Source organism: Lagopus leucura, unplaced genomic scaffold, assembly GCF_019238085.1.
Source record: "Lagopus leucura isolate 7727_CA_CO unplaced genomic scaffold, USGS_WTPT01 Super-Scaffold_100004, whole genome shotgun sequence".
Classification (NCBI taxonomy): domain Eukaryota; kingdom Metazoa; phylum Chordata; class Aves; order Galliformes; family Phasianidae; genus Lagopus; species Lagopus leucura.
Window position 1 is genome coordinate 36,342,418 of NW_024962264.1, and position 23,535 is coordinate 36,365,952.

General features: G+C 36.4%; 1 protein-coding gene across 15 annotated transcripts in view; it reads left to right on the plus strand.

Annotated features, from left to right (window-relative positions):
* The window catches only part of CAMK2D (calcium/calmodulin dependent protein kinase II delta), a 158,815-nt gene extending 136,012 nt beyond the window's left edge, over positions 1-22,803 (plus strand). For 14 of the 15 annotated variants that reach the window (XM_042872079.1, XM_042872084.1, XM_042872085.1 and 11 more), the window contains 5 exons: positions 13,277-13,352; positions 14,520-14,614; positions 15,972-16,200; positions 19,998-20,047; positions 20,552-22,803. In XM_042872079.1, the coding sequence (XP_042728013.1) occupies positions 13,277-13,352; positions 14,520-14,614; positions 15,972-16,200; positions 19,998-20,004 (407 nt within the window). In that variant the 3' untranslated portion in view covers positions 20,005-20,047; positions 20,552-22,803. Of the gene's footprint in view, positions 1-13,276; positions 13,353-14,519; positions 14,615-15,971; positions 16,205-19,997; positions 20,048-20,551 lie in introns of those variants that run through there. The other variant, XM_042872088.1, reaches the window with a different exon arrangement.
* Positions 22,804-23,535: the final 732 nt, after the last annotated feature.

Genomic DNA, 23,535 nt, shown 5'->3' on the forward strand with positions numbered 1-23,535 from the left:
ACAGCACTTAGTATGGCTTCCTTCAAATCGCTGTCTGTAGTTTACCAACTAACCTCATTAAATGAACAGCTTAATTACAGGGCCCCCAAAGAAAAAGAAAGCAATTTAGTAATATAAAATGTTATAAATTTGTCTTCAGGGGCAGATTCTTATCTCTCTCAATTTTCAGGGAATATATACATCAGGATATCACTGTTTTTTAACATTTGAAGGCATCCTTACCCTGAAAACTGTATTCAGGCTTGTTTTTCATCTAAGTTTCACGCAGGTTTTCTCTCAAATAGTATTGAGCATCTTCATGTCTGTACCTTTTTCTTACATATGTACTTACATCTTTAGAAACAGAACATTTCTTTAATTGGAAATAGTATTTGGCAACTATTGGTGAGTTTTAATAAATTCAAAGAGGTTCCACGTAAGTATGAGAAAAATCTTCTTCATGGTGAGGGTGAAAGAACACTGAAACAGGCTGCCCAGAGAGGTTGTGAGGTCTCCTTTTCTATAGGCATTCGAGACCTGCCTGAACCTGTTGCTGTGTGACCTGATCCAGGTGTTCCTGCTCCAGCAGGAGGATTGGACTGGGTGATTTTTCCAGGTCGCTTGCAATTCCTGACATTCTGTGATTCTGTAATTTGAGACTGAAATTGAATCTATAGTTCAGATTCGTTATTCATGCTTATATGCATGACAGTAATCCTTAATATAAGGATAGGACTGGACAGAAACAGCATAATGAAAAATGGGCTATAGTCAATGCTTTTTTTGAGGATTTCTTGAGGGATTTCTACTTCCTCTGTTAATGAGACTGGAATCCTTTGCCTGCATCTTTCTGACAGAAGATTGATTTTTTTTATTTTTCTATTTTTTCAGTAGTGCTGTAGAATATCCTCATTACTTTTGCCAACAACGCTTGCAAACTTATGCAAGGCTGAGCTGTTTAATTTATCTTGGTCAGGAAAGGTAGATTTCCCTTGGTATTGTTTTGCTGCTGTTGGTGAATTCATGGAAATGCTTGTACAATAGATGATTTGCAGTGGACAGAATTGCTGAGGACTAGAGCACTTTACAGATTAGATAAATTCTGGCTAGTTTTTGCCTCTTGATAAATCTAAAAGGTACACAATTTCAAAACATTAACCTTTTAGAAGTATGTAATTTCAGATATTTTGCTAATTTATTTCATTTTACACCTCTTTTGTGCACGTTTGCATTTTTGTGTTTTTTTAACCAGGGAAAGAAATGAATGTAAACTACTTGGAGCATGCTTTTGTGAGAAAAACCTTTAAAATTCTAAGAATTATTATTTTTTAAGATCTTTCATAACCCCGTATATCCCAGTTCTGGACAGAAGGCTAAATCTGTACTGGCATCTGAACAGAGTCATTTATGGCTATGCCCTTTACCGCTGTTCTTTAAAACCCTCACTTCTTCCCAGAAGTGCATCATAAACATTCTGTGCTCAAAAGTTTTATGAGTTCTTGTTGCATGTAATTAAATTATTCCTTTTTTTTTTTTTCTTGGCCTTCTCTTTCTTTTCCTTTACATCTGCTTGACCCTCATACAGCTCTCACAAAGGAGGGTGACATGGAGAATTTATATTCCACCCACCACCTCTCTTCTTCCATTGCTTCTTCATCTCATTGGTTACCATCCTTGCCATGCCCCAGCGGCCTCTCCTGCTGCCAGTGTCTGATGAGGATTCTGATCACACTCTACCTCTTCATCTTTGTTTGTTCATATGTTGTGTTTCTTTCCATGAATTCAGCGGGCAAGTCCATGAAAAATAAAAACTCACAGAGTCATTCACTTGAGTCTGAGTTCTCCCACTCCACTCCTTCCTCTTCACTGTGTAAGTTGAGAATCATCTTTTCAGATGATCTCTTTTGTCTCTCTTTCTCTTCCGTCCCCCATCAACTGAGAGTAGCACAAAAAATTTGATTTTTTGTGATGTATCCAATCCAGGAATAATTGTTTCTTTGGTCTTAAGGAAGTAAATTGTAATTTTTTTTAACCAATTCATTTTTTGACCAGGTTTTATTATTCAAGGGAAAAAAAGTTATTATAGTGAATTCTTAAAAGATATTACTTCAGCAAATTATATATTGCAGAGATTATCTCTGCAGTAGTATTCACCTTAGAGATGTTCCTCGTCAACTCTGGCATGAATCCTGGATGGGGTCTCAAAATTAATTAATTACCTATTATGTTTATGAATGCCATCAAGTTACTTTCTCTAGCATCAACATTGTTAAACCAAACTTTAAACTCTGGAACAGTTGTTAAATTAACAGCATGAATCCAAGGCAATGGAAAAGTTTCAAGGTCTTCTTAAGAAGAGATCTGTGATGATTTGTGACCAGTCAGCTCTTAAGTAAATGTTTAGAGTTTGAACAGTGTAAATAGGAGAGGAAATGGTAAAATATTAGTTGATTACACACTGGTAGAATAGAAGAGGCTTGGGTAGATGAATTTCCTGTTTATAAATTCATTCAGAAATTCTTTAGCAGGGAAGTAACTTACGAGTTGAAATGGGGAATGATTTCATAAGAATATGCACTCTGCTTGGCAGATTCTGATCTTGTATACTATGAGGATAATAGGAATTGACATATGCATTAGTAAAGGTGAGGTCTAAATGGGTCCTTTAAAAGATAAGCTGTGTGTAATTGACCTGAGCCTTATTTTGCACTTGAGTGGCATTTTAACTAAGTGCTACTAATGCAAGCAAGAGAGGAATTGTTTCTGGAGATGATGAGACTTGTGACTGTCTCGAGTCAGGAGTATTGACAAGTGATGCTAAAATATTCATTTTATTCATAGTGAGAAACAGGGTAGTTAGGTACTGGCAACCTGGAACCTTGTTGATACTGAAAACAGAGCACTGCTGTGCAGTGACAGAGCTCCTCTTAATTCTTTAGATCACTATTTGGACAAGTGAGAATTTTTGTTTTCTGAAGTTGTAAAAACATTTCTAAGTAAGATTTTCACTGTCTCATGACAGAAGAGGAAGTTAATGGTGTATCAGTGTGACAGACTGTGCTATAGACATTTTCTTGCACAGAGGGTAGAAGAAGCTGTTCTTGTACTGTAAGGTGAGGTGACTGTATTCAAAGTTGAACACAAATACTGATAGTGCAAACTGCACAGAGCCTTCAGGATGGGAGAAATCAATATGAAGGACAGATTTGCATAATATTTAAACTATTAGTAACATTTGCCATAAGGCTTTGTTTCACCTGCAGCATATACATGCCCAGAAAATCCCATTGCATCCCCAAAATTTTCAGGTCTGAATTCTAGCTGCCTCACATTGTCTGCTTCATTGAGTAGTTAATAGTGTGAAAGACACTGTTAAAGTTCAAATGTAGATGTTCATACTCATTTTGCTACTAAATATAGGTAACAATTTAGGTGTGGTGTAGAAATGGCACAGTGTATAGTATGACATATTAAGAAAGTTGGAGATCTGGTATTCTGTTGATTCTGTGACTTCAGAAACAAGCGTGCTTCTTTGCCACTTTGTTCCACAAAATAAACTTCTCCAAAAAAGCCCCTATAAAATAGTGCAGATAAAATACAGTTTAAGGAATTCAATAATAATAAAAAACAATAATCAGCTGCTTAGCTATCACGAAGGTAGAGTGTCAGGGGAAAATATTCTGGTAAATCTACTGGGTGATGCTACTACATTTGGTAGTTAGCCTGCTAGCAGATTTGTTATATGACTTACGTTTAGAGCTTGCCAAAATACTAGTAGGAAAAACACCAGAATTTAATCTGGTATCTGAATATACTTTGAATATTAGCAGACTTGCTAATATTTTTTTTCATTGTGAGCCTTCAAAATAACTTTGTCCCTATAAGTATCTTATTTCAGTTAGTTAAGTAACTAATTTTAATGACTGAAGAAATTGTAAAGTCCCTATAACTTCACACGTTGTCCTCAACTAAGTGATAAAAATGTCCAGTTTAATATGGTTTTAAAAGTGGCCATAAATCGTTCTCCATCATAAATCATGAAAAGTTGTGGCTGTCAGTCCTTGTTAACTGGAGAAAGGGAAACGTCACCCCCATTTTTATGAAAGACAGAAAGGAGGGCCCAGGGAACTACAGGCCAGTAGAACTCTTGTTTTGTGACAGCACAGCGGTAAGAAAGTGTGAACTGAAATAGACTACAGTGTTAGTTCTGTGTATTACAGAACTGAATTTACTCTATATTTGTGGTAAAGTGGCAATTACAATATAAATGTAACTGTGTGAAAAATATTGATTTCTTAGCTGGTAAACTTGGTAGATTTCCATCTGCTATCACAGGCATCAGAAAGAGATTAGATAAATCAGGTGTGTTGAGGAAGGTCTGTCATCTAGGTGAAAGTAAATCCTGGAAAATAATGCATCTCAATAAGTACTTGAAGTAGTTAGGAATATAATTTTAAAAGTAACATAGTTTTCCTATAAATAAAATAAGCAAATGCCACATTTCATAAAATAATAGAGGATTATTGTTATTAGCACAACACTCATTGCTTTTAAAATTTATTAAAATATTTAAAAGGAAGGAGATAGAGAACTGATGATCATTGACTTTCCATGTTAAAAAAAATAGTGGAAAGCGAAAGATTTCTCTGAGTATCAGCTGAGTGGAAGCACAATTTAAGTAAAAATGTTGACAGTGGCAAAGCTTACTGATGTCTCAGTTATGGAGTCTTTAAATATGATTATTTCTTGAGTCAGCAGCCAGATTCCATGACTAATTTAATGTGTTGTGAAACTAGTGCAATATCTTGTAACTACAGTGACCATAACAACAGCTTTGTTCTGAGACTGTAGATGGTTTGTCATTAAAAAAAAATCATTTGCCAACATATGCCACAGTGTAAACATTAGAGAGAATATTTAGAAATAATTCACATAAATAAAAGGAAAGCTATTTACTGCACCTGACAAGTTTAACATCACCAAATGATGAAGATTTAAATAGAAGATGCATTCATTTCATTTGTCACCATAATAAGATGGAATTGCTGGGATGATTTTTCAGAAATTTGCTTGCTTACCTAATGAATTACTTTTTCATAGGCAGGCAATAGACTTGCAGGGTTTTCGAGAAGTAGAAGACAGTGAGTAACCTCAGAAACCCCTGCAAATCATCCACATGATAAGTTGTTGAATCAGAATGAATCATTTAAATCAGCAAGCACAAGGAAAGAGACGTTACTCACAAGATGTCATCTCAAATATCTTATTCAAAATCATTGTTTAAAATATTTTGAACTACAAGAGATGGGCTAAAGGATGACCTCTGATCTTACTTGGGCTAATTTTCAATGAAGTTCTTGAAAGATAAAACTCCTGAATGCATGCCTTGTCTTAGGAGGATCTGGATGTATGTCACGTAGGTCTAAGATTCAATTTGTCATTATTGCATGCGGAACATTCACTTTTTTCCTTCATAGAAATAAGCATCTTGGCTTTTGTTGTGTGCAATAAATTACAAGGGAAATTATCAGCAAATAGTTTTCAAATGTTAGTGTGGAAAGAATGATTTTTTAAAACATTTTGTGTCATTTGTGTTCTTCTCTACTTCTGGGATGACAGCTCATGATATGAAGCTGAGCAATATCTGGTGCATCCATGCAGACGAAGTTCAGCATACAGTACAGATTAAATTGGTAGTCTCTTCCTCTTTTTGCAGATTGTGGTTATTTTCAGAGCATAAAATAGTATTAGTAGCTGCATACTTTCCTCTGATTGCTCTTTGTTGGGACTGTTCTGGTAAGAGATTAAGGTAGGTCCCCTATACTGTGCTCTTCAATTTTATCAGGCCAATGTCCTCGATAAGGAGTGTGCTGTATTAAAATTATTACTGTAATTATCAATTATGAAAGATTATTGCAGCTGTGTAGTTGAGTGGGGTAGAAAAAAGTGAAACGTGTTAGAAATTGATAACACATTTGAAGTTAACATACATGGCACAGCAGAGCTACGGAAATAATTTTAGTCAATGTTAGAATATGTTTTCTTTTGTTCTTTTCCTATTATTTGATCTTCTTTATAACTGTTCTTCCTAATATTTTGCTTGAACTGCCTTTGTATTAGTCATATATCTACTTACATGCCAAAAAAGGGGTCGTATTTTTTTCAGCTGCCAATGCCTTATGTCTTTAGCATCCCTCCAGGATTTTTTAAAAATGTGCAGTGAGTGTTATAATTACCTTGCCAAGGTGTTTATTGTTAGCTGTTTTCATTAGCACAAATCCATTACTAGTATGTACGTACTGCACACAAATATTACAGTCCTGTATTTCAGGTAGCATTTTCTTTGTAGGTAGAATAGCAGAAATCAGTGGTTTTTAATTAACAATCGGAATATGCAGGAGTTGTAGAACTTAGGCCAAAGAAGCTGTGCATTTTGGTTTTGTCTAATTATCACAGAATGAGAAAGCATAATTGATATCTGAGCTGCATTAACCTAAGTTTAAGTAATTTATGGAATTACTACTGCATATTAAATAAAAAGTATAGTAGCATAAAATTGCCACTGTACATCAAACAGCATAGTTTTCACAGAATTCAAAACAAGCAAAGTCTATTAGATTTAAAAAAATGGAGAACAGGAATTGTCTTGAGCTGCATATAAAATGTATAATATAGTTATACCTATGTATATTATCATTTTTAATGTATTTTTAATTAAAACACAAAAAAACAGCAACAAAAACATAAAACTAGTGGGATATTTGACCGTTTTTATGAAACTAATGCATCAATATCTAGTTCAGTGAAAGTGGTTACAATTCTTAGTGAGTTTTCAAGGTTTTCAGCAGAGAATTTCAATGAAATATTACTCTTCTTGCACTTAATTCTTGAAAATAACTGTTCACAAATATATGTAGTGCCAAAAAATGACATGAATGAGGTGTGATTGTGAAGGGAGGGACATTTTCCTCTGTTAAGACAGGTCTTAAGAAATTCTAGTTAAAAGACATGACCAAACTTCTCTTGAAGTTGAATGTCTCATTGCAACTCTGTACATTCTGTCTGAAAATTTGCTGGTGATTTATTTACACTGAGTTGCAAATATACAAAAAAATTGATGATTTTTTTTTTTTTTTTGAAATCTTGGAACCTATTCTCAAATTTCTGTATCAAAATGGAAAGCAAGATTGCATGCTTTTCTCTGTTTGCAAGCCTGTGTTTAGCCAAAGCATCAAAATGCATGAAATTATTTGCTGTAGCTTGAGTTTGCCATAATTTAAGTTTCATTTAAAATGCTTTTATGGTTTGAATCATAGCACAGATAACTTGATTTTCAACTTGAAGACAGGTGTTTATATCATTCAAGTAAGCAGCCAAATCCACCAAAAATGCTACAACTGTGAACCACTTCTAATATTCACATTCTTGCACAAATTTTCCTTTCCATTCCATAAAGGACTTGATTTCATTTTACAAACGATAAAGTATTTTTTACCTTGAAAGCCACCTTCCTTTAGAAAAGTATATGATGTCTCCTTAATCAGCATCCATCCTTTTAAGGAAGTCCTGGAATTGGTGATGATTCAGCCCCTTGGATTCCATTAAATTCATGGCTTTTGTGACAGTTTGCGAGACATTGCCTGTTTTTAATGCTTTTGCAAATATTTTTTTTTATGTGTGATTCAGTGATACTTCATCAGTCATGAGTTGCTGGCAGCAATCACATTGTCTTCTGTTAATTTTATTAAGTCTCGTTTTTTTTAATCAACCATCACCAGGGTGCCATCAGTAGCTAGACCAGATATATTGACAAAGTTTAAAGAAAATCTCTTTAATGTATTTTTTTTACTGCTTCAAGAAATTTAGTTGTGACTTTGAATGGCACCAACAATACCGTTTCTTCAGTGACATTATGTACATTATCAGTACCTCTAATGAAAATGGCAAGTTGAGCCATATCTGTAGTATCAGTACTTCCACCTATCACCAAAGCAAAAAATTAGAAATTAGCAGTTTTACTCTCCAAGTTTCTTTCAGTAGATTTCCTACTTTTTCAGTTTCACTGGCTATAGTCTGTGAGACAAATTGATTCCAGAAAAATTCTTCTTTTTTATGAGGACATGTTGTATCTGCCATGCTTTCCATGCATTGTTTTATAAATTCACCATCAGTAAAAGGTTTTGATTTTTTGGCAATCAGATTAGTTACCATGCAACTAGCTTTATAATAGAGTCATTTAATGATTTTTTAAATATTATGTTGAGGTCACAGACTTTTCTTCAATTCTGCTGTTTTGTCTTTATGAAGCATTCCTCAATTCATCAAATTTGGCAGAGGGTTTCTGCACATAATGTCTTTTGAAATTGTAATCTTTGAAAACTGACACGATTTCCTTGCAAATTAAACGAAGTGCCATATTAGTTGTCTTGACAAAAAAGTACTCAGCTGTACCTTTTTCGCTGAACCCTGTTTCTTCATCCATGATTTTTCCTTTTTTGGGTTCTGTTGTCTTTCAAGATTCCATTAGACAAGTTCAAAATATTACTATTGACAATCACTGCGTTTTACTCAACAAGCAGAAGTACACATATAATACACGTGGGGTTTGTTGTGACTGAGTCTGTGCTGCTTTAGCAAGAGGAGGAATCAGCACCGCACTGTGTCTTCCCCATGTCCACATGTCAAGGGCAGGGCCACTTGGCCAGGCAGAGCAGCTGCCATGATGACGCAGCAGCAGGGAATGGGCCACAGTATGAGCTGTACTGGGCTACAGATTGGACATGCCTGCCTTTATGTTTTCCAGCCTCCATCCATCTGTCTGCCTATAGTATTCCAAATCTCTCTGTCCTTCCAGTATCCTTTCTCTTCTTTCCTTCAACGTAAAGCCTCTGCTTCATAGACAGTGTTGCTCCAAAAGTAATGCCTCCTATTCATTTCCACAGAAACTGCAACAAATAGAAACAAGGTTGGAAAAGACCTCTAAGATCCAACCATCCCCCTGTCACCAATATTTCCTGTTAAATCATATCCCTCGGGCAGCCCATCCCGGCGCCTGACCACTCTCTTAGAGAAGTGTTTCCTAATGTCCAACCTGAATCTCCCTTGGCACAACTTGAGTCCATTCCCTCTAGTCCTATTGCTAGTTACATGGAGAAGAGGCTAACTCCCTCCTCACTACGACTTCCCTTCATGCAGTTATAGAGAGTGATAAGGACACTCTGAGTCTTCTCCTCTCCAGGCTGAACATTCCCAGCTCCCCCAGCCACTCCTTGTAAGGCCTGTGCTCCAGACCCCTTACCAGCTTACTTGCCCTTCTCAGGATGTGCTCCCAGGCCTCAATGTCCTTCTTATAGTGAGGGCCCCGGAACTGAATCAGAATTCAAGATGCAGCCTCATCAGGGCTGATACAAAAAGCACAGTAACACTATTTATAGAGCAAATTCTCAGCTACAAAATGCTGATTTTCAGCATAGTCACCACCTTTAGCAGTGCATTCTCGCCAGCAATTAACAAGTGCCTGCATGCTGCTCATGGAAATCTGCATGGTTGTCCAAAACATGGCATGTCTTTCACATCATTGGCATCAGTGCTGAAATGCACCACATACTGCCTCACTGTGCTCAGATCCACTGCTGAATCTGTGTTGATGAAAGTCAGTGGGTGCAATTTTTTTCTCATGGAGGGATTCAGTGACACAGCTTTGCTTCAGATGCACTTCCATGTCAGACACCATTCTGTCTGACTACCCCCCTGTTGCCGTCTGTCGCACAGCAAAAAAATGTAATGGAATATTGGTGGGAAGGTTCAGCCTGTACTGCTATATGACCAACATCTGCTTCTGATGTCGTGGGCCAACATCAAAAATAGGAGGCCTTAATTTTGGAGTTGTCATTTTTATTTTCTTTGCTGCACATGTAGATACGTAATTGCCTGTGTGTTACTGAAAGGAAGGAGTAGCTTCGTTGCTTTCACATACAGAATTTCATGTGGTAGTTGGGATTTTATAGAAAGCTTGAAAGATGAGTTGGTATGCAAATGGCTTGGCAATGTAATTCTGTTCCTGACAGTTCCCATTGTGAATTGCAGTGTTTTCCACCAGTACTGGAAGAACTGGTGCTAGTGCTGGAGTCAGACAATGGTTGATTTGAGTCAGTGATACTGCCTTTAATCTCATTTGCCAGTGCTCAGATTTTGTTGGATGTTTTTCATTCATGTATCAGTCAGCAGAGTCAGTGCTACTAAATGTTAGTACTGCCCAGAGAAATTGAAACCATATTCTGTATCAGTAAGTGGCTTCTATTGGAAAGCTTCATAGAAACACGTTCCACTGAAATTTGAGAGAAAAAAAAATCAGAAAAAAAGCTGTTTGGCAATGTTCATTTTCTTCTTGTTTCCTTTTTTTTTTTTTTTTTCAGTTTAATGTCAAATCTTTTAACATAGTACAAAATCAACGGTATTATTTAAAATAAAGCATTTTGTACAACTTTCTTAACTCTGGTCTTTTAGTTATATGCATCTGAGATATACTATCCAAAACTTGTGATTTCCTCCCTGCATGATGTCTGTACATTCTGCCTTTCTGCCCTTTTTGCCAACTTTTCTGAACACAGCACCATTGTTTCTTACACAATTATCCTACCACTTGGCTTGTGCCATGCAATGTCCGCAGTTTCTTCTCATGTTGTTTAACCATTTGACAATGGAACCATTGCAGATCTACAGTCAAAAGATCTCTTCATTAAAATTCTTATTTGTTTCCACAGTATTCATGAAAAATAACGTAATTTGTATGCTAAATATTCTTACCCAGCATGCTGTCTGGTAATCAAAACCTATTTGTTTTCCATTGCCTCCTTGCTTTCTGGTTTCTTTTTGGTGCTTTCTATCTGAAGACGTTAGGTGTGCATTTGAATTTAGAATGGTGGAGTATAAAAGAAACAGATTCTTCAAACACTTTGATTCCAGTTCTTGCAGTACGGCACTGGAGATTTACATTCTACCTATGTTTCCCAATGTTTGCTTTTTGAACAATATTAACTCTGTCAGTACTATAGTCGTAACATTCTGAGTATATTGATGTGTATGAGTTGTCTAGTCCATGTGTAGGAGAGCGCGAGAAAATTTCAGCTGTTGCTTCTACAGGAGAGCTACTAAAGCCAAATTGCCTGCATTTTTATTTTAATTCAAGCTTGATCTTCCAAATAGATATTCTGAGGTTTAATAAGGAGTTGAACCCATGCTAAATCTTTGAAATCATCCCTTCCATCCTTACCCATTACATTCATAAAAATCTGTATTTGAGAGCATTGCCTCTCTGGTTGAACTTTATCAATATGAAGTTGAAGTTTTCAATTTACAAATGCACAGTAAAAACATAAACCTCAATTCCTCAAGAAAAAAAAGTCATTGTGAAATCAATGAGGTTTGCCATCTGAAAGTCACAAGAATTTGCCATTCTGGTAACTGGTGTTACTGATAATTGTACCACTGGGCAGGAATTTTTTTCTTTTACTTCACACTGTTTTCGTGCCATTCCTATCATCGTTAACAAATACTGGTCTGTGATCTAGAGTCTAGATGTCTAGAGTAATGAGTCCTGAGAAAAAGACTCATATCATTAAAGTGAAAATCTCATAAGAGGATATATGTGGTGAGATTTCTCCATGTTCTTGCTGCTGTTTAACAGAATACCTGGGCTGCATACAGCACAGTCTAAGGCTTTTCTACTGCCTTACTGATGAAAAAGCACGTGAAAAAAAAAGCTGTGCATCTAGGAATGTTTGTTGCATTCAAGACACCTTCTTAATAGTACTTTGCTCTTAATGCTTTATGCTTTAAGAACAGCTGAGGTTTCTGGTTTGCAACAAGTTGGATTTAGTCAACATTGTGCCTTGGCAGCAAAAAGTGTGCATCAAGCCCAGCATTGCCACTGGGTGAGGGAAGGGATTGTCCCACTCCGCTCTGTGCTGGTGTGGCCTCATCTCCAGTGCTGTGTGCAGTTTGGGTGCTACAGTGTAAGAAGGTCATAAAACTATTAGAGAACTTCCAAAGGAGAGCTTTGAAGATGTTGAAGGGTCTGGAGGAAGAAGCTGAGGTACCTCAGTTTGTTTGGCTAAGAGCAGAGCAGGCTGAGGGGAGGCCTCATGGCAGCTGCAGCTCCTCACAGGGAGCAGAAGGGCAGCACTGATCTCTACTCTCTGGCGACAGTGACAGGGCCTCAGGAATGGCATAGAGCTGTGTTGGGGGAGGTTTGGGTTGGATGTTAGGACAAGGTTCTTCACCAGAGGGTAGTGGGCATGGAACAGGTTGCACAGAACGGTGGGCACAGCTCCAAGCTGCTGGAGCTCAAGGAGCATTTGGACAATGGTCTCAGATTAAGGGTTTGGATTTTGGGTGGTGCTGTATGGAGCCAAGAGTTGGATATGGTGGTCCTTGTTGAGTCCCTTCCAACTCCAGATATTCTATGGGTCTTGACTAGTGGATCAAAGAAAAAACATTTCACATACTTTTGCTTTAGAAATACAGGCATTTGTTTTTGAGTATTGTTTCTAGAAAATGCATGTTCTGCTTGTTGCTTTTAATGTTTTCTTATTCTGTTACTATTTATCATTTATTGGTATTAGTTAGTAGTTGTACTGCAACAGTCCCAAGTGATCTGATTGTGGTTTATGTAAAATAGATGATAAGCATTTTACAAGCAAAGGATAATCATAGAAGTCAGAGTTGAGACACAGTGTGTAGTAATTAGAACTGTGTGGGTGTGTGTAAATTATATGTAATCCATGAGCTTTGCACCATGGAATCTTAATTGTATGCTTAGAGACAGAATTCCTCTTTGGCCAAATGCGTACATTTAAGGATAGCAAACACCAAGTGTTAAAAAAAAAATTGAAAGTAGTATTATACGCCTAGCAGCTGAAGGTCCTATTCGCATATGAATCGTTAGAGCATCGCTTGTGAAACAACCACCAGCTTCCTTTAGTTCAAAGGAAAGAGTTGGGATGTGGGAGATCTAGGTTCTATTCTGCTCTGGTTTTTACGCAGCAGATCCGTCAGCACAGGAAAGAGGATTAGGTCCATGATAGGAACGGGAATTGATTTTGATGTGTTTAATTTCTTTAAGAGTGCTGAGGTGAAAATAGTGCAAAGCAGTAATGTAATGTCCATTGGTCATAAACAAGGAAGGGAAAAGGCATTTGTACCATCTGAGGAGTGACAGAATACCTTTGTTTAGATGTTGGTCTGACAGCCTTTCAGCTGTCGCTGTTTTTATAGCTGTATTTGTATCTCTTTCCAGCTCGTAAGCAGGAGATTATCAAGGTTACTGAGCAGTTGATTGAAGCTATCAACAATGGGGACTTCGAAGCTTACACGTAAGTACTCATTTTGGAGAGAGCTGGGCAACTGGATGTGTTCCAGACATTTCAAAATGCACATCTAAATGTGCATGTAAGACTGTGTTTATTTGTATTTGTGTATTGCTGAAGATCATTCTCAGGTACCCAGAAGAAACATAGTTTTTGATTGCTAGTTTGCCTTGGCTTTCCAGTAGCCTGGATGCCAATTTCAGAGGAGATGCTGTGTAAAACTGATGTGCCTCTTTGCTGAGACAGGACCATCATCCTGACAGAATACACAGTGGCCTATCTTCCTGTATGAAAGTAAAGTTGTGGTTTTGATTTAGAATCCAGAAAACAGTAGAAAGCTCTCTTAACTGGAAAAAAAAAAAAGTACAGTAGAGAGATTGTTAGTAGCTAGAATCCCATATGTACTTCAAAGCATGAAAGGCCTTGATATTCCATGTGTAACTATGTGTAACATGAGTTCCACCAGCTTCTACTGAGCACTTTGCAATTCTGTGTAATAATTTGCTGAGGGAAAGTGGGCAGATTTCTTTCTCTGCTTTTCAAAACAAAGACATACTTACATCTCTTCTCTTTCCACCTCTAAAAAGAGGTAGAGAAAAATACTTCTCAGCATTTATTTTGTTGTCCTGTGCTTATCTGGGTAAATTCTGCCCTGTTACAGCATAAGCTTCATAGGTCAACTGTGACACTGCTCTTCCTGTTTAAAGATAAGTCAAAACTTTTATTTGGTGCGATTGCACTAAAACCTGTGTTATACAAATGTCAAGTGGAAACTTGTTCTTGACTTCTATGTAACTTCTATCAAATTAAAAACATTTAAAATCTCCAATAAACTATAGTGTAAGATGTGAAAAATACTCCTTGGGTTACATAGAGGCAGTTTTCAGAGCCAGAAGTGAAAACTAGTCTATAGAATTGTCTTGTAGGGCCATCTTTGGCAGTCTTTATTTTTGTCAAAGGATGTTTGATTCGAGATCTAGTATCCCTGGAATAAGCTGTCAAATGTACTGATTTAGGTAAAGCCAGTTAATGCTTCCCATTGGTTTCTGTTCTTTTCCACTGTGATGTCATATGTAAGTAGTATTTCCAGTGGGAATAAAGGAAACATTTTTTTGTCCAGCAGCATGCTACATAACTGCATGTGATTACTACTGAATTTCCTCTTTTCCACAGAAAAATCTGTGATCCAGGCCTTACATCCTTTGAGCCTGAAGCTTTGGGTAATCTAGTAGAAGGGATGGACTTTCATCGGTTTTACTTTGAAAATGGTAAACATTCCTTTTTCATCCCTGTGTGCATTCATCTGTTCCTTATGAGCGTGTTTCTCCAGTCTAATGAGCATTTTTGTTTGGGAGTTAATTGATCTAGGTAGAGGAAGGTGGCATTAATTTTTTTTTCATTTGGAGTTCCAGTTGAATTTTTTTTTTGTCTGTTTCTGCTACATTCATTCACATATCATGCGGTACCTTAGAAGGTGAAGAACAGTTTTAAGTATTTGTAAAGAGAATAATAAGATGTTAAAAAAAAAAAAAAAAAAAGTTAACAACTAGTTCTCTTAAAGTTTTTTCTTTTGCAGAAAAGGAGTACATTATGTTATGTGGCTTAAAAGGAGCACCACTAAATGGTGTGACTATGGAGTGATTACAAGTAAAAGTCAGTGCTTCCAGTGAATTTATAATGACTGCTACTATGTGATATTTTGGGGAAGACATGTAGCTTTTTGTGTACTGGCTTGTATAGTAGAATTGTGATGGCTCTAAGAAAGAAAAATCACCCAAAGAGTGGATAAACTTTATCATAAAGTTTTGGAATGTCATGTAATGAAAGTTGCATTACATTTAGAGTAGACTTGACACAAAAGGAAATAAAGTATTATAAATGAAGATAACCGGTCTATCCAGTAACTTCTGAGAAATGTTTCATCAGTAAATGGAATTATTATGTTACTAAATTATCTTCCTTCTCAAAAACAGAATTTTCCATATTTTTCCTTTAACATGTTTGATTTCATTACTTCAGCTTTTTAGTTTTCAACATATAAATCTTTGACATGTTTCTTTTTTTTTTAATAAAAAAAAAAGAACACCTTTGTTTTAACTGAAAATATCAAGTACAAATGCAAATAAAATTACCCTGCTTTTTGTTTTTTTGGTTCTTTTGGTTTGTTTGTTTAGTCAGCAGGATTTTAAAAGGAATCTCGCTGTTATTTCTGTTACCATTGTTAAGAAACTATTTTGAAGTCCTTCCAACAAATGTGCTACTGGATGGAAGAGAGGGAAGTAACGTATAATAGCATACATCACTATATGTTGTTACTATTTAAGGTGCCCCAGAACTGGTCACAGTCAAATAATTGCGTATGATCAGTTACAGAAACTTGTTTGGTCCTTTAAATAAAGTAATATGTACTATTAAACATCTGACTGGTTGTCTGACAGGAAAAGTGAAGGTGTACTTTATGCTGTGACTGTGCTCATTTCTACATTGTATCTGAGTTAAGGATGATTAACAATAAACAGCGATTATTACCTTGATATTTTTGTTTTGTAAGATGGGGTGAGATAAGTTGCTCTGCCTTGCATAGAGAAAATTTAATTTGTCCTCTGTGTGTGTTTTGTTTCCTAGCTTTATCCAAAAGTAATAAGCCAATCCACACCATTATCCTCAATCCTCATGTCCACCTTGTGGGTGATGATGCTGCTTGCATTGCATACATACGGCTCACGCAGTACATGGATGGAAGTGGGATGCCAAAGACAATGCAGTCAGAGGAAACACGGGTCTGGCACCGTCGTGACGGGAAATGGCAGAATGTTCACTTTCACCGTTCAGGGTCACCAACAGTACCTATCAAGTAAGAAACAATTCATACCATGAGGTTAAACTATGTAGGTCAGACCAGGTAGTCTAATGGCTTTTTTTGGCCTTAAAAACTACAAAACAGTCCTCCTGATAGCATAATTTTTTGTGGTTATTTATGCGGTGTGTACTATATTCAGTGTTGTGCCTGCAGTGTTTGTGTAAATATTTTTTTTAAAATAATGTTTTGTTCTTGTTGTTTTCGGCTGTGATACCCACTGATACAGCTCAGTCCATGAGTTGAGAGTTGTAGAGAAAAATGAGTTAATATAGATAAGGGTTGATACAAGTCACAAAAATGGGATTGGAAAACTTGAAATACGATTCCAGGAAAATGTGAGAGGAAAAAAAAAAAGTGATAGGATACATGGAGCTGTTAGAGCTGACTGGAAAATGTGAAGGAAAAAAACCCTGAAATTTGAGTAGTATTTTCTGTAATTTCCAGCCACCTCTATCCACTCAGGCCTACCAACATTCTTTACAACTCAATTTTGAGTCAGTTTATGTATTTCCTTTGTAATGTCATATGAATACCTATCATGTTCTTACCTTTTTTCCCATGCTCCTTTTGCTTAACTGCTGAGTGGTCACTGTCTAATAATTACTCCACTTCTATGAGTAAACCTCTCGTCTCTTTTGTCATCATTTTTCTGCGTCAGTTCTTTGTTGTTTTTTGTGTTTTTTTTTCCAAATGCCCTCTAACTCTAATGCCCTCAGTCATGCTGTGACTCAGTGTGCACAAACCTGAATTCCTTGAGCCAGATATTCAGCACATTCACAGTTCTTTTAAAAAATTAGAGTCATGGCTCCTTCAAGTGGTTCTTCTCAAGTCCTTTGCTTTTCTTCTGCTTTTAGCCTTTACTAACTCTGCTGTGTCTCTTGGAGTCCAGGTTGGCCAGTTTCATTAAGAAGACACTTAAATTAGACCATTTCTCAATTAGGCAACACTGGCATAGGCTTTAACTTGCTCAGGTGCAAGCCTTCTGTGTAAGATATAATTACTTTTGCATGAAGTGTCTTAATGTGGATAATTGCTGAATTTGGCAGTGTGAATGATGATAGCTTAGATTTCATCTTTCGAACTTCATCATGTCCCATAATTTACTTGCAGAATCATTCCTGTACAAAATAATACTCAGTTATTAGGGAACATAGAATCATAGAATATCCTGAGTCAAAAGGAACCAACAAGGATAAAGTCCAACTCCTGGCTCCACACGGAACTACCTAAATGCAATAGAACAAAGTATTAAATTTCAGTGAGGAAGATAGATACAGAGATGTATATATTTAGGAAATACATATATATATTTAGAAGAGGAGTGATTTTGTTACCTATTGATAACTGTAGTGTTTTGTTTTTTAAAGGGAAACCAATGAGAGAACCATGTTGTTCTATTTTTCACATCACAGCTGCATTGCCAGTGTTAAACCAGATAATATAGAAAGAATAAATGCATTTTCTTGAAATGCAGTTATTTTTTGATGTTTTCATAAGGGTGCTTTTTTCAGGGATCTGACCTGGATATGTGTAGAGCCAGAAAACAGAAGTGAGACAAGATCAACTGTCCCAGAGCATCCTGGACAGGGTCTGTAACAGACTCCTGTATAGAATTGGAGTAGGGAATTATTTCATCTTTTTTTGTTGTTATTCTGTTTTTGAGATGGTTGGGGCATAGGAAGAAAACAGAATCACAGAATTGTAGGGGTTGGAAGGGACCTCCAGAAATCATCGAGTCCAACCCCCCTGCCAAAGCAGGTTCCCTACAGCAGGTCGCACAGGTAGGCATCCAGGCAGGTCTTGAACATCTCCAGAGAAGGAGACTCCACCACCTCCCTGGGCAGCCTGTTCCAGTGCTCCGTCACCTCACTGTAAAGAAGTTCTTGCGCATGTTTGTGCGGAACTTCCTATGCTGCAGTTTTTTAAAAAAGAAAAGCTTTCCTGACCTAATTCATGGCACTTAATTCTTAGACACTAAAAATCAGAAGACAACAAAAGAACCATCCTGTTACTATTTTTATGGAAGATTATGGAATTTATCCAGCAATACATGTGAAAAAAGTTCCAGTAATGATTTACAGATATGTACTACATAGATTCTACAGCTTCTTCTGTTTGAGATATAATGCTGTAACAGGAGCCTCAGTAGTAGTTCACATAACACACAGCACGTGCGATCACAGAAGATGGGCTGCTGCGTCCTGTGACATGTACTGTTCCTGCAAACACTCACCAGTGCTAATTTCTCTGGAATATAATGAGCATGCACAGTGCGTCTGGCTGCCTCAGAGTCTGCAGAATGCAGATCTCAAGGGAATACAGTTGCATATACAGGCCTGAGATGCTCCCCACAGAAGCTGTGACAGTATTTCAGACTGTCAATTCTTTATGTCTGCTCATACTGTCTAAGAAGAGTAAGGATTATGGGACTAAGAGGAGTTGCAGAAGAAGCTGAGACCTTTTTTTTTTTTTTTTTTTTTTTTTTTTTGTGAGTCTTCCCATTTCTATGCCAAATTGTCTAAGACAGCCATTTATTTCCATTTATTTATCCTCAACTGTCATTTCCAGCCAGCAACTATAAGGAAACTTGCTGAGCGTGTGCAGCTTTGTGCTTCCTATTACTTTATATACTATTTCTGAATTACCCACTCTTCAAGGTCATTTGGACTTTTCACACAATACTCCTGTTTTCTTCTCTATTTATAATGCCTTCCACCTTTGTGTAAATGTGTTTGTGCTCAGGTCATTGACTGAGACTCCTCTAGTCAGATATTTCCCCTTCCAGCTCGAGTACTGTCATTTTTCTTTGTTATTTTCATTTGTATTTTTCTGCTAAACTACATCTTTTCAAATTTGTCTAACATATTCCCACATAGCACTGTGTCAGAACTCACTTTCCATAAACCATCCTGGCTGTCTTTACAATCATCTTTGACTTTATATTTACTTTTCCAGTCAGACCAGCAATTCCATTTTTTGTAAATTTTCGAAGAAATTCAAATTGAATTCATTCCAGATTATCCATGTTTTCTTCTCTTGTATTTGAAATTTACAGTCTATGACAGTTTATTTATTACCAACAATTATATAAATACATAAATACCAGTAATTAATAATGGCATTTATGTAATAATAATAATAGAAAAAAATCTTATACTGTCTGATGAAGAGTTTCAAATCTAATAAATTTGCAAAGGCAGTTAATTATAGCTGTGATCTGCTTTTGCAAACATAGTATCCTATGTTATTTCAAATCAGTTTGAGCAGATTAGCTTATTTATTTTGAGGACTGCAGTAACAAGTGCACAAATCCAAGGACAGAATTGAGCTCTCCGGTAGCAATAGGTATATGGAGATATTTCCTGAGGGCAAATAATTGATTTAGAGGAGAATATGAACACAAAAATATGTTTAGTTCATGTATGAATTTTATTTGTAGTTTTTGCTGTGAGACAGACCAGACAAATTTTAGTTTCTGTCTTGCACATTGTTTCTCTGTATTTGAGTGATGTGTCTGTTTCTAGGAACTCGTTCTCTGTATTCAGTTATCTTAAGAGTATGTGCTAGTGTATTTCTACAGAACTGTATCTATGTGTGCGCAATGAGTGGACATGCATTGTTTAGGCATTTAAAAACTATTAAGCCTGCAAGTGGTTCCCAAACCTTAATACCTGTGATTCCCAGGTCTATATTCACTCACTTTATCACATCTTACACTTCCTTATACTTTCCTAAGTTACATACAAACCAGCAAGAAACTTGAGTAAAGACTTTGTTCTGTGTTTGTACAGTGCCTAGCACAGCGGGATCCCATTCATGACTTCGGCCCCTAAATGCTACGGTAATGCAGAAGATACTGTGAGCTCAGTTAACTACTTTCTTACATTTTCCCTTTCTTTCCTTATTTCTTTGCATATTCCTCTAGCATGTCTTGCATGTAAATGGCATCTGACTCTTCCTTGTTACTCAGTTCAGTTTTTGTGTGAGAATCTCACTCTTGCACAGTGACTGTAATGCTAAGGAAGTATGTTTAACTGGAAGAGTGACTTATATTTGAATTTTGCCCTCCCTCCTTTGAGGAGGTGATTAATTTTTATTTTAGCACTCTGTCTGGCATGTTGTAAAGATTGAAAATGTGTGTAAAGTGGTTTGAAAAATAAAACAGTGCTTTGCTTGAGCATTTGGGGCTTTTACTTCCTTTGTCTAGTTTTCCTCACAGGACTGTGTTAAATGATCTGTTGAAGGCTTTATTTAAGAAGTACTGGCTAGCACTTGAGCATGTACTGTTATCTGGTGATGATGCTACTTCAGTAATGGCAATCTTTTTTTTTCTCCTTCCTCCTAGCTAAAATTATCAGCGGTGCCGCTCTTGTATTATCTGTACCCAACGCACCTGGTTTAGTACCATCTTGGCCATCCCGTTCTCTTCATGAATGTTTCTGAGTGCATGAAGTTGTGAAGGTTCTTCATGTAACACATTTGTGATGCACCATTTTGCTGTGTATTCCATCTGTACACTGTTAACATTTCAATGAAGGTGATGTTCCAAGCAAATAGAAAATAGCAAGGCAGAAAAGACAAAAAAAAATACACTTCATGTACAGCAGTATATACAGGATACATTTGTCATCTTTTCTCCATTTATGCCAAGTTTTGACAGCCAACTTCAAAAACTATCCTATTTATAAAAAAGAAAAGAAACAAAAAATACACTTTATCCTCTTTTCTTAAGAACTGTTTTTTGACTCCTTTTCCCTTGAGTCCTCCTTGGTTTTGCTTTCGTTCTGATAGGAGTGGTTAGGATTTCTGCTGGCAGCTCTGTTATTATAAAAACAGATTTTTATTATACCTTGTAGATGGACAAAATCACTGATAAATGAGGAAGTGATAATATTTTGGCTTTGTACCAGCTGAAGGCTTCTTAGTTTATTAGTCTATGTCAACTGGAAAAATCTTGTGATTTGCTGGCTTGATTACTTCAGGATTAACGGTCAATATTCTGGCTAGTCAGCATTCTTCTTTTTTTCATTGAAGTTTTTACCTTTGCTTTCATACTATGCTAAATGAAAATTTATATTGGATAATTAATCAGAATTAAAAATCATAAGGAACTAAGTGACAATTGAGAGGCAGGTTTCATTTAAAAAGAGATTCTAAAGAGATCTAAAAAATAGATTTTTATCACTTTTAGAGTGCACTGTAAAGTTAGTAAGGAGTCTTTAAAGCATTTTACGTTTTTGTTTAAGCTATACACCACATCAGTGGTTAATATACTCTAGAGGTATTAGGCCTTAAAAGCTTAGTATGAACAGTTTGTTTACTTTCCAATGTTGCTGTTGCTTCTCTGGAAATGTATTATATCTACACCAGTTTTCTAGTAAGGCTGTAGTACCTTTCCACAGATTTGGTTTTTTTCCCACTTCGCCCTCATTCTGTTCTTGGTTTATGAAAATCATCAGGCAGCATACAATATCAAGGACAGCAATCTCTGCAGCTTTACTAGTTTGTTTTGGCTCTTTATCCCTGGCTGCAAATGTCTGTACATTGTGCAGGGAATGCTCTCAATGTCGGTTCGGAACACAAACTTTGTGACAGGGACCGTTTTTGCTTCCCTTACAGAGCTGTGAGAGTGCATCCTTGCAAGGATTTAGGCTTATTCCCTTCCATTTACATAGAAGAACGCAGGGATCAGTTATTTCTTTTTCATTTGTTAATTATTTTATTACCAACAGGGCTAACTGTTTTCTGCAGCGCTGTATAGTGCATGATATCTCAATGCTCTTTTTAGCAGTGAAAACTTCACGACTCAGCAGCCTGAAGTCTATAAAATGGGAAAGCTTCCTAATTTGTATAATTCCACCTTTCTGTGTTGTTACTAATCAAAAGCAGTTCTTAAACATTTTGATGTTGTTGCTAGTGGATGTATGGTAGATGGATTTAAGCTTCTCTGATAATTATTACATGATTTTAAACGTATATATTTAAAATAAGCATCTACAATAAATGTGTTGAGCCATATTAACCTGCCAATGGGATCTGTGAAAAAGAGTAATGGCCTCATTTTTTTCTCATTCATTTCTTTACCTTTTTTTTTTTCTTTTCTTTTTCTTTTTTTTTTCTTTTTTTTTTCTTTTTTTTTTCTTCTTTTTGTGAAGCGGCTATAAGTGGCATAACTGTATTTAAAATTAACTAATTAGTTATAGGGTGTTTTGTTTTTTTTAACATACTTCTAACATAGCATGTGGTGTTGACGTATTACTGTAGATCAAATTTGTCTTCCACACCAAGATGTGAGGAAATTGTGATTTGTTCTCTCCACCACAACTGAATTATACATTTCTGTCATTTTGAAACACTGCAGTTTACCATGGGATACAGTGTACATATTTCTTGCCATAATGGTAAATGATTGATATATTTAAGGATTAATAAATTTGTGATTTCTGCTGACACTGTGCTTGTGGATTGATTTCACAATTAATTGTGGTTTTGTGCTGGAAAATGTGGAGTGTCTGTTTGAATTAAGAAGTCGGAAATAAGGATGTGGTCTCATAGAAGCCAGATTTGCCGTTTGAAAATACAAATATTTGCTTTTGTGATCTGTCTTTTCATTAATTCTCTTTAACTGTCTTTTCTGAGGACCCAGTTATACATTGTTTATAGAGTGATTTGTTGATAGATTTCACATGTGCTTTGTATTTGTAGGTCCATGGTCAGAAGTGTTTGAGATAATTTACGTCTGTAACTTTCTGTCTCCTTTTTATGCTTAGCACCTAACACAAGATGCTATGAAAGAATAATTGTTATATGTCTACAGTTGCAGGACTTAAAAATGCAGTAAATTCCATGAATAAGTAGGGTTTCAAATAATATACTAATTTAAAAGTTCTCATATATGGCTATTATGATTTTTAGGATTTTTAATCCTGTGCTGAGACACAACTGAAAGCAGCTCTTTTCTACCAGCAGAAAAGAGAGACTGAAGGAGGAGAAGACTCAACTTTCAGCTTCCGTGGGTCAGGAAACATAGAGCTGGATCATTTCTCTGGCTCTGCGCCTAGGGTGGCGTAACTGGGAGCCAGAATTATGGCAGTGGCTTCAGTGTGACAGTGATCCAGAAGCACTGCCTCTTGAAGGTACACAGGAGTATTCCTGTGTACTGAAAATTGCAGTGCTTCCTTTTTGGTGGCATTTAGCTATGTAACTGTAAACAAAAAGAAAACAGTTATGAGAGACCTCAGAAGTTTGGAATGTTTCAGTAAACCTCAGAGGAAGTAAAAATGGTTTAGTCTGGATGGTTTAAATTTTGTCATATCACTTCTACCTACT